The sequence below is a fragment of the Bombyx mori genome, chromosome 13 (assembly GCF_030269925.1).
Source record: "Bombyx mori chromosome 13, ASM3026992v2".
NCBI lineage: Eukaryota > Metazoa > Arthropoda > Insecta > Lepidoptera > Bombycidae > Bombyx > Bombyx mori.
In genome coordinates, this window is record NC_085119.1 from 6,425,064 (window position 1) to 6,437,840 (window position 12,777).

The 12,777-nt window shown below is 36.4% G+C and overlaps 1 protein-coding gene across 1 annotated transcript; it reads left to right on the forward strand.

Moving 5' to 3' along the window:
- Nucleotides 1–1,589: 1,589 nt before the first annotated feature.
- LOC100500931 (ionotropic GABA-aminobutyric acid receptor GRD) lies at nt 1,590–12,720 on the forward strand. Its single transcript, NM_001195704.1, is given in 10 exon segments — nt 1,590–2,070; nt 2,435–2,502; nt 3,194–3,414; nt 4,534–4,616; nt 5,237–5,371; nt 9,283–9,410; nt 9,640–9,825; nt 10,303–10,431; nt 11,047–11,236; nt 12,557–12,720. Coding segments are annotated over 10 exon segments (1,785 nt in total).
- Nucleotides 12,721–12,777: the final 57 nt, after the last annotated feature.

Sequence of the window (12,777 nt, forward strand, 5' to 3'; positions counted from 1 at the left end):
ATGCATAAATAATACCTCTGCCTGTTTCACTCGCGAAGCATTTATATATTCCAAATCTTAAGGCAGCTGTTATAACGTAACCAACACAATAGAGGGTTCGATTTAATGTTTTATTTATTTATTGTGACGAACTTATGGCCCACTGAATGCTAATAACCGTCGCTAATGGAGAAAAGCAATGCCTGTGTGACTGTGTGCTAACTTTACACAAGACGGGCTGGTTGCTAGTCTGCCCGTTAAAAAAAATGTTTTGCCCTTTTATATTATGATGTATATGTAATATGACGTCATATCAAAATAAGTACTGCATGATTGTTACTAAAGGTTTCGAATTCACATCACTCGTGAACAAGTCCATGTCGAAAACTAGGAAGTCAGCCGGCGAAGGAAATAAGGCATCTTCCTCTAGCATCGGGAGTGACGGGCACCCTCTGATCGTGTCAGATTAGCTGGAAGCGTGTTTCAGCATACATTTGCTACTGCGGAATAATTTTCCCTCAGAATTACTTTGGAAGTACCAAGAATTAATTGAGTATCTACTTAGTTTTATTTATATGAAAATAAAACAAATTCTGTTATGAATTTTTTAACAAACATACTATGATGCTATGACCTATGGAGTTCTTCGTTATAAAAGTAGTTCATAAACATAATAATATGTTGTATTTAAAAAAATGATGTCTGATCCAAAACTCTTCACACAATGTCTTATAAACATTCTTCTTGAATAGGATTATCAATTAATAAATATAAAACGGTACAAAGCTGCAGTAATCAAAACATAGGTATCGGACACTTACACAAATAAAACTCTTTAAATAAAGCCAAAGATCGGTTTCCAACATAAGTTTTACGTCTCGGTGCTTTATTTACATGAATGAAATTCAAATAGAGCACATCTTTGTATAATGATTGGGTCACGAAACCCTTTTTAGCATAAAATAAAAGTAATGTCGGGCGTCGTGCCAGCCGCGTCCGAGGTGGTCAGAATATGACACGGATTGGAAAACCACTCAACCTGGTTCGGTCTTGTTTAAAATTCAAGCTATTAAAGATAGAATATTCTACTCAAACAAGACGAAAACTGTACCTTTCTGTTTCTTTAATTTAATAAGTAATATTAGTTTAGTTTTTCATTGATACTAAATACCTACAATCAATAACATGTCTACGACATGATAATCCTTCATTTCTTTCACAGTAACATTACTTTTTTTAAGAATAAATTACCTTCTACTTCTGAAATTCTTAGACACTTATTTCCATCTGATTTCACCGGTAGTAAAAGTGTAAGGGAAATATTTGTGCCTTCTTTTTTTTAGTGCTTAAATGGGCGGACGAGCTCACAGCCCACCTGGTGTTAAGTGGTTACTGGAGCCCATAGACATCTACAACGTAAATGCGCCGCCCACCTTGAGATATAAGTTCTAAGGTCTCAGTATAGTTACAGCGGGTGCCCAACCCTTCAAACCGAAACGCATTACTGCTTCACGGCAGAAATAGGCAGGGTGGTGGTACCTACCCGTGCGGACTCACAAGAGGTCCTACCACCAGTATAAACCTTCTACTTAGTCCCAATTGTAGGGGTGATGTATTGCATTACCATTAAGATTTTCATCTCATGTCCATATACTTATGGGCTTCAGTTATCACTTAATGCAATACAAAGGTGTGAAAGTACGAAAACCTCACAAATAATTCACTCTACCTCGAAGATTTATTTCAGCCGTCTCCAAGTACAAGCAAAAGGAGCTATATACTTGACAACTAAAAATGGAACGTTTCCAATAATGTTGACATCCCATGACGAAGCTACGCCGCGGCACACTCCAAAGATTTTGTCTGCGGCGAAAAACACGTCACGAGATACCGCAGAACCCGACTACTGGGACAACATAAATGAAATAATGTTTTCCAATTACGCCAACTCTAGTTTTGAACAGACAGACGTGTTTACGTGGAAACAGAACAAGAGAAGTATAAACGATGCCGTCTCTAAAAATATAACTTCTGTTTTGGAGAACCTTTTGAAGAACTATGAAAATTCTCAGTTGCCAACGCATGGTAAAGGTCAGTTTTCGTGTTAATATAATTTCAAATGTCGTGATTGTCTAACCCGCTGAGTTTCTCACCGGACTTTTCAGTGGGTCACGATTCCGATCCAGAGATAAATTCTGCGAAGCACTACTCTTGCCAGGGTTAGTGTTAGCAAATTCTCTCAGGTTGAGAGCTGGAATAGCTCCTTCAGCGAATAAGTAAGGGAAAAATAGTAATCATAATAAATATCGTTCTCGTATAAATTTTAAATCTTCTGATCTCTTGACGAGATATTTATATCTATGGAGCGATACTACATATTTTAATGCATTATTTCTAAATGGCTCAAAACATTACTTACAAAATTGTTATTTTAATTATCATTATTGTGTTATAGGTTATCCAACTGTAGTTCAAACCAACATCCTAATAAGGAGCATGGGACCAGTTTCAGAACTCGATATGGTAGGTATCATTGCATTAATATCTGAAAAAAGCCATATATATTGGATACCAACCTACGCTTATTAGATTTAGAACACGTCAGTCCTAGTGTTGTTCTGTTGATTCGTTCATTTTCTTTACGTACGCCCACCATATATGTGAGAAACATTTACAGTTCTTCTCGTCCGTGACCACGAAGACAGTAAGGTCTTCGAAACTAATGACAATACAAAATGCGAGATTTAAACCGTAAAAATAGTCGTTATTTATTGTTGGTACCACTAATTCTATTGCTTTGCTACGATGCTGAGAGCCTTTTCCAAGAACATTATTTTTAGCAGTGGCGAATCATAGCAGTATACAGCTGGTGCTAATTAAAGCCACATTGTAAATCCGTAATTGGTATCTTCACCACCATCCTGCGTTTTTCTAGTTGAAGGCTAATACAGTCGACATACAATATTATTGAACCTTCGACCACATGTCTCAAGGTGGGTGGCGGCATTCACGTCATGATGCCTATGGGCTCAGGTATCACTTAACATTGCGTAGGCTCTGACCTCGTTCACTGTCACTCCAGTAAAAATAAATATGTCAAATAACTATCTCTTGTCTAATTATGGATAGTGTAAAAACATTACGAACGTTGTAAACAATATTCGAATAAAGTGTGATGATCTATCGTTACATTATTCGTATTTTTTATATTTAGGATTATTCGATGGATTGCTACTTCAGGCAATATTGGCGTGACACGAGGCTGTCGTTTCTCGGTCCCATCCGCTCTTTGTCCCTTTCCATCAAGATGCTCGAGAGGATTTGGAGGCCAGACACGTATTTTTACAACGGAAAACATTCCTATGTACACACTATCACTGTACCGAATAAACTGCTTCGCATCAGTCAACACGGTGATATTTTGTATTCAATGAGGTAAGTTAATTAAACCGACAATAACAAATTAATTATGTAATTTCCAAACTATTTTACTATTAAAATAAAGTAGGTCACACCATTTTGCCTCTAGTACCTACGCAATGCCATCAATACATTTAACAGTTAATCTTCAGATTAAGTTCAAGACAATAGGCTAAACGAAAACAAGCCGGTATAATTTGATCCGCAGAGGCGATTCATTAATTTCATAGTTAATTCGCGAACAAGCGAAGCATCCAACATTTTTAATTGGCAGAGTGAAAAATACTCGCGCTCCGATTACGCTCCAAGTTATTTTATCGGACGCAAATTGCCATAGATGTTCATATTTTCATTCGTTTTTCCAACGAGAAATTGCTTTGAGCAATCAATGCTGACGCTTTCTTATATTTGATTTTCTCTAAAGTAATTTTTAAAGTGTGATAGTGATTCAATCACACAAGACGCTCGGCACATAGACATCAGCTCACATTCGTGATAGTAGTAATAAACAGTAGTAGATAGGTTTCTCCCAATACGCATCATTCAGGTTATATTACTCTCATCCGCTTCTTGTTTTACGTTTTTGGCAAGTCAAGTTGTATGAACTGTCATAGTGCTTGCTCATTAACTCTGTCAGATCATGATCTCCACTCACACATTGGTTTGCCACTTAAACTATAAATTCTATTCGCCATTGGGATTCTCTTTAATCCGTCTGATTAATTTTGATTTGATTCAAATTAATTTGAAGACTATTTTTCGTGATTTTGCATTATAATGAAAATATTTCAACACATCGATAACGAGGTACTAAGACTATATAAGGTACGAGTATACGAGGTACTAAGAATATAATTTTGAAATTCACTTCTAAAGATGCAGTTCGTTGATTTGTGGAACACGTTAATCACTTCTAATTAAAAGTTAAATCGAGCATAAAAGGAACATTTATTGTGCAACTCTATATACTAATTTTAACTATTTATCTACAAAATAACAATTTCTATTTAATGGTTTAAAAGTAGTGAATTTAATAATGGTTCTAATGAACTTTCGAGAAATGTGAGATATTTTGAACTTTTATGTTTTGTAGCATAAAATTTTTAAGCAAACTTAATTTGTTATTATTTTCAGATTAACTATTAAAGCTAAATGCCCTATGGAACTTCGTAATTTTCCGATGGATCGTCAATCGTGCCCTCTTATCCTTGGCAGCTGTAAGTAATCATTCAACACCAGTCTGTGGACTCTATTATGGTTTTGAACATCGAGGCTTTAATAGACACTTAATACTTACTGTATCTTTAGAGTAAGCATAATACCAAAGAACAGAGGTTTTCGTTTTTAAAAATTTCCAACAGCTACTGTATAATATTTAAGATCTAAGCTAAAAGAACATAATAATATGTATTTTCAATCAATACCAATATGAAGCATACAAATAACTTGTGTTTTGTAATTGATATTTTTAATCTAAATTCTAATTCTAATCGAGTCTAAATTTACTTTAATGGTCAGTAGAAACAGATAAACGTCGACCTCATATCTCAGGCGAGTGACGAGAGCCACATTGTAGTGTCCATGTATTTTAAACACTTAAGTGGTTTGACATTTATATCTTGAAACATAAATCTCAAGTATTTGAAACGTCGGAAGTAATATAAATACAAATACAATAAAAAACGCGATATTTAATCGTAAAAGTACCTTTAATTATTAATCTCAATTTAATTCGTAAAAAATGTTATAAACTGAATGCTGTCACCCAGAGACCTGGGGTGTAGAGTCTTAATATGGATAGCACAATTTATTTGCATTCACTTTTCACTATTCACAGACGCCTACTCGAATCAACAACTAGTTTATCAATGGCAAAACTCGCAGAGCGTCAACTTTGTTCCCGGAATGACCCTCTCACAGTTTGACCTTATCAGTTTTCCGTACAGAAATTTCACATTTACCAGACGAGAAGGTACGTTACGCTCACACTGCCTTATATGAAATAATCCGTGTAAAACCAACCAATATTACTCAGGATTGCGAGTAAATTAATCTTCTACTTGATAATAATGTTTACGTGAAAAAGACTAAGCATTTCAAGGGATGGCAATATCTAATAGTTTTTATACAGGGTGTCTCAAAAGTATGCACTGTCAAAGCTTCGAAATTTTTTGTCTCTGTCTCGCCTATATTGTATAAAAACGTCAAATTATTATTAAAATGAATCATTTCGATCAGTATAGCGAGATACAGGAAAAATTATATATGGATAGATCCATAATCACCACTTCGAGTGATTATGACGCAGGCAATGACAATGGAATACAGTATTTTTTCGATAGGAACAATATGTAAATGCTTTGTAGAGAGGGACACTTATTTTTAGCAAATATGCTGTCTATAATATTTAATGTGCTTTCCCACCGCTCTGCATTTCCGTACAGCCCTGTATTATAGGCGGTACCCCAGTAGCAAAGAAGTTCCGTTCATAAGACGATGAGTTTATTCGGAGTAAACATGAGCAATACTTATTACGTCACCCACCTCTGTGACTATATTATAAATCTATATATATAAATATACTATAAATATTTTTTCTTTATCGTGTCCCGGTCAAAATCTAGATCGATAGTTTCTGGAAATGCACTTAGGTATAGAATAGATGGGCTATTCGACTCCACTTCTACTAAAATCAATCGATCAATCAAACGAAGTATTATGTTGTAAAAAAAAAGATTAGATGACGCATTATCTAATCGTTGGTAGCCTAAGGGGCTAACCTAACCTGCGAAAATTTCTAACACTAGTCTTAGCAAGCGCAGTGCAGTGCTGAATCTACTACCAGATCAGAATCGCGACCCACTGAAAATATCCGGCGAGAGACTCAGTGGGGTAATGGCGCATTATTGATGTGTTTAATATATATTTGAATAGTTAAATTTTAATACCTATATTATGTAACTATACTTTAGACCTTAGAACTTATATCTTTTTTTTTTTTATTTTTTTTTTTTATTGCTTAGATGTGTGGACGAGCTCACAGCCCACCTGGTGTTAAGTGGTTACTGGAGCCCATAGACATCTACAACGTAAATGCGCCACACACCTTGAGATATAGTTCTAAGGTCTCAGTATAGTCACAGCGGCTGCCCCACCCTTCAAACCGAAACGCATTACTGCTTCACGGCAGAAATAGGCGGGGCGGTGGTACCTACCCGTGCGGACTCACAAGAGGTCCTACCACCAGTAATTACGCAAATTATAATTTTGCGGGTTTGATTTTTATTGCACGGTGTTATTCCTTCACCGTGGAAGTCAATCGTGAATATTTGTTGAGTACGTATTTCATTAGAAAAATTGGTACCCGCCAGCGAGATTCGAACACCAGTGCATCGCTCGATACGAATGCACCGGACGTCTTATCCTTTAGGCCACGACCACGACGAGATGAGTGGCGCATTTACATTATAGATGTCTATGGGCTCCAGTAACTACTTAACACCAGGCGGGTTGTGAGCTCGTCCACCCATCTAAGCAATAAAAAACCTAGAAACGATCTTTTATAATAATTTATAGGATAATCCAGAAGCGTACCTATATAAAAAAATAACGCATGCATGTAAATCCAATTTGGATTTCATAGATTTTTATCTGCATTAATTAGTATTTACTAAAAACAATCAAACGCTTTAAATCTCTACAGAGGTTTGTAAACGATAAACCGTGCACCTTCTGGCATCAGAATTTCAGTTTTCAATCTTCACTAATCGCGGCCCGGCGCCGACGGGCTTTATCCGCTTACAGCTTAATGCGAATCCCGTACACTGGGATTCAGATATGGAAAATAACATCCATTTATGCAACGAACTGAGAATAATAACGAGGATTTATTTTACTAATTTTAGTCATCTTGAAATTAAGTTGATACATATTTATTTTGTATTTAAGTGAATTTGTATATACCTAGTCAGGTCATAAATTCTGTCACATGTTTAATGTAAAATAATTGAAACAAGTTTATTCATTATGTAACCATTCATATACCAAAATGAACTTAACAAAACATAGATTCTTATGACACTAAAGTTTATTCAAAATGACCTCCGTGATTTTGAATACAGCCCTTCAATCTGCGCGGCCAGTCGTCTATCGCAGCACGAACGAGGTCCATGTCAATATCGGCGGCTGCCTTAATCAAGGATGTCTTGAGTGACTCCAAATTGGGATGAGGCTTTGAGCACGCCTTTTCCTCCAAGTGTTGCCATATCTTGTAATCTAACGGATTCAAATCTGGACTGGAGGGGCCAGTCTTCGTGCCGGATGAAGTCGATTTCACGCGCCGCCAGCCAGTCTTGTGTGCTCTTCGCTCTATGAGCTGGCGCCGAATCTTGTTGGAATACCCAGTGCCTGTTATTGAACATGGTATGAGAAACAGGTTCCACAAGGTTCGTCAGGACTGTATTTTGATACACAACGGCATTCCTTTCTCACAAAAATGTACCTCTGTTAAGCCCCAATAAGAAACTCCCAACCATGCCATAAGCGAGGATGGAAAATGACCTCGTTGGACACGCGGAATACGGTTGCTCGCTTCTTCACTACTGTGGACGTACACCTTATCATTTTGTTTGTTGTAGCTCTCTTCTACGGTAAAAATTTTTTCATCCGAAAAAAGAATTTCCCGATATTTATTTCCCGCGTACCGCTTCAACAAAGCGCGGCATCTCTTCAGTCTCAGGTCCATTAGACGAGCATTCAAACGATGTCCTGTTTTTCTTCGATATGCCCGAAGCCCTAAGTCTTCATTTAACACCCTTTTCACCGTGGTTCTGCTTAACCCCATCTGCAGGGCCAACAGTTTCTGTTTACGTTTGGGATTTCTTTGAATTCGCGCCTTCACAGCTTTTATCACTGCTGGAGTCCTAACAGACCGAGGGCGACCACTTCTTGACCTGTCATCTACACTAGAGTCTTCATTGTATCGTTTGATGGTACGATAAACGAATCTTTTGGTTATATTCAAATTTTTCAGTATGTTTAAAATTTGAATTGGCGCGTAACCGCAACGATGCAACGCAATAACTGCAACACGGTCTTCTTTAAGCGTCCACTCCATATTTAAAAATGAGTAAAATTCTAAAAGTATACATTTTTATTTTCATGAACAATTCGAAATTCGAATTCAATAAATTTTTTTGTGGCCAGCATTCTAAAAGAAAAGTTTTTACTGTGTGACAATACTTATGACCTGACTAGGTATATATGCGAACATATTCTACTATATCGTAACCATAAAAGTAACCTAATTTAGATAAGTAGGCTTCCAAGCTTGTTGAAGCGTAAATGGCTTCAGCGTTCTTTATTTATAGAAAAAAAAAATGTTCGACACGCGTCGCATTTTATCTCAAATTGCCCTTCAAAGTAGACCTCAAGTGCTTTCTTGTTCAAATATGATTTGCTTTTTTCGTCTCGGGGCAAATACAAAATATTGCGAACCAAATGTATCGAGCCAATGCGATGACACGAATCGGCTTTTACGCTTCAAGTAATACACATCCACTGAAGTAGCTAAAGATGTGTCACGGCCCAAAACGTAAAAATGCCCATTGCTTTATATATGTACTATCAAGTTTATTCTGTTCATCATTTTTAGTAACCTACAGTTATTCTGGCAGAATTACAATGACCATTATATTCGCATTTGGTTTCAATTTACATTTTGAACGATCTTTGTCGCTTTATGAATGGATTTCTATTATACCTAATTATGTGTTATATTATACCTATATATTACCTATTACCTAAATATTATACCTTTTATTATCCCTTTTATTTTCTACTGGATCAGTCTAATAACATTTTAAATTTTTTATTTTTTAACAGGTGATTTTTCAGTGTTACAAGTCTCTTTCAACCTCAAAAGGCACACCGGCTATTTTCTTATTCAAGTGTACGTGCCCTGCATCCTTATAGTAGTCCTTTCTTGGGTCTCGTTCTGGATTCATCGCGAGGTATTTACACATTATGTTTTGTAACAATAATATGTATAACAAATTAGGATACAAATCTGTGCTTGGATATTACATTTTGGAATATAGAGATTTAAAAGACATTTTTGGTTGGTTTTATTTGCACGCTGTATACATAATTTTATGTCTACTTATGATAACGGTGATACATCTCAGACGGATTTTACTGAAACTTTATGGTGTCTATTAATTGTATATTGTGTTTTTTCAGGCTACATCCGATCGCGTGGGCTTAGGTATTACCACTGTGCTAACTCTGTCCACGATAAGTCTTGATTCTCGTACCGATTTGCCTAAAGTTCGCTACGCAACCGCACTGGATTGGTTCTTGCTAATGAGTTTCTTTTACTGCATCGCAACTCTACTAGAATTCGCTGGAGTGCATTATTTCACGAAGGCAAGCTTTAATTGATGTTATTCTACTAAATTGGTTTCCTATATATAGCATAACAATCTAATTTAAAATCGCACAGATTTGTAAAAACTATGATGTCGATCTCTCGCCGTAAAATAGGTAATATCAAAATGAATAATACATTAAAATGCAGTTCATAAATCTACATGCAGTTGTCTGGAATAAATGAATGAAATGTAGTCAATCTTAATTCAAATTTATTCAAGAAACCTCGAATCCGTGAATACATAACAAATTATATTCATCGTACGTAAAACGATTATTGTTCTACTCCTGGGTCTTGGAGGGGCATGCATGCGGGCGGAGCGGCAGAGACGTCGCCGAGCAACCACGAAGTTTTTCGAAAAGCTGTCAGTCGATATAGCACCAATAAAATATATCTTACATCGTTATACTTTATAAATTATACACCTTAAACTGGGATAGTTTTAATAATTCATTATAACTTTGTTTATTTAGGTCGGTTCTGGTGAAATAGTTATCGACGATTCGGAATGGGAAGAGCTGATCGAAGAAGTCGGAGGGGACGCGGTCGCGGCACGTGAACTCGCCGTACGTCGTCGTAGTTCTGCTAGATCCGCCACTAATGTATGTAATTCACGCTATACGACATTTTAAGAGTAATTATAAATGCAAACTGCTGTTTCACGTCATAAAGCGCGTAAATAGAAAGTACGTGCTTTATTGTTATAAGATTTAACGTATAGCCAATGTTTTTATTTTGTATAGGATTTAATGACTAAAAGGGTGCGGCATCACCCGCATTAAATATAAACAGAGCTACAAAACTTTTTCACTGTCACCACCACCCTGCCTATTTTTGCCGTGAAGCAATAATGCGATTCGGTTTGAAGGGTGGGGCAGCCGTTGTACTTGAGACCTTAGAACTTATACCTCATGGTGGGTGGCCCATTTAAGTTGTAGATGTCTATGGCTCCAGTAACCACTCAACACCAGGTGGGCTGTGAGCTCGTTCACCCATCTATGCAATAAAAGAAACAAAAATATAAAAATGTACAAAAGTTTACTAATTCATGATTTTTACTTTTATTTTACAAGTCATATTATGGCATAATTGTAAGAATATAATTTTAAAAAAAACGCTGGGTGCATTCTCTCTCCTACTCAAAAAAAGATTTCCTCCATATTTGAATAGGTACCTACTGATCGGTTATAAATATTTAAATTTTACTGATTTTACAGAACCTCTCCATGCCATCCCAAAGTTCAAACCCAACGACTTCGGATAACTTGGAAACTGAACAGCCAGTTGCAGTCCGCCTCACCATGGAACGTACAACTCAGACCGAGACCAGAGTGCCTCGTTGGAGACAACTCTTGTACTGCTTAGCTGGCGACGATCGCTACAGACGACAGAGACAACGGGAAGCAGGTGCGTACAAACTACACGGTTTTTTATTTCATAAACAAGTAAAATTTTACTACGCTAAAAATACCGTTTTGTTAATAATACGCGGCAGCTGTTGTACGTTTGATAGTGTTATGGCAAAATCCTTCCCCAAAGTGCCGAGAACTCATCACAAAAATTTACAAACAAACGCATACATTTTATATACTTGCCTGTTAGTTTAATTCATTAAATGGGCTGAAAAATGACGCCATTTATATAATTTTAAAGACCATACCAATATAGTTGTTTGAAATTATAAATCTATGTATGTAAGTCGGAACGCACCTAATCCATGCACACTCTAATACCATATCGAGGGGTGAAAGTATTTGATGTAAACGATATTTCGCTTAATACGCGACCTTTTTCTTTAAGGGTGTGTTTTATTTCATATTAATTTCTGATTGAACTTCAATTAAGTTTACTCCATTCAAATAACTGAAGAAGTGTTTTTATCATGATATGTTTTCCAAAATTTAATCTTGAAATGGCGCTCCTGTGAAGTTGCAAAAATGACGCTTAAGCCCAATAGTCAATAGATATTATATCGACGGAAGAAAGCGGAATTGTCGTAACTTGATAAACCCATTACACCAGAGCCATAAAACTATTCCAAAAATTCATCTCAAATAATATTTGTAGAGATAGAAAGTAGAAAATAGGTATGTATTAATAATAATTTATGGTAAAAAGTGATTTAGCCCAAAATGCAAGTTATATACGACATTTTCGCTTTCTTCCGTCAATATTTTCTTTCAATGTCACCTTATTATGATTTTTTGCAACTGCTCCCATTTCTTCTCAGCTGTACGCACCTATTTATACCATACATTATTGACTGGAAGAATTTACTTTTTTTGCTAACGCTTTTCTTTCTATACGCAATCGAGGTTGTTTTTTTATTGCGTAGACCGATGATCACGCTAACGGCTCATTTGATGTAAAGCGATTACCGGAAACAATTGACTTCAGAAGGTAAATTCAACCTTCCATCTTAAAACATAAGGTCTAAATCTCAATTATACTGTTCCACCTTTAACTGACCGCTTCGTGCTAGAGATATTACTCAGAACCTACCTGTACTAACTTACAATAAGCCCTATCACCCGACAAATGCTGTTATAACACTCTGAGAACACTACTGCCACTTATTTGGCAATTCTCTTAATCGCCTATTACAACAACCACATGGTCATAAGGTACTGTAGACAATCACTATCCACTGAACCAACGTGACAATAAAAACCTCAACGAGCAAGTTTTCTCATCTCCACTCGCATTTAAACCTCAATTTTATTTCAGGGAGTAGGGGACACATCAACAGCGTCTCACACATCGACAGGGCTGCACGTGTTTTATTCCCGGCTTCGTTTGCACTGCTCAATCTATTCTACTGGATGATATATGCCTTCTCGAGTGATGACTTTGCCTGGAGCGACAATCCCATTAATACCTTATCGCATTGAAGTTGAATACCAGAAACTTATGTATTACAATAATATTGTAGATTTGTTAGGAAAATT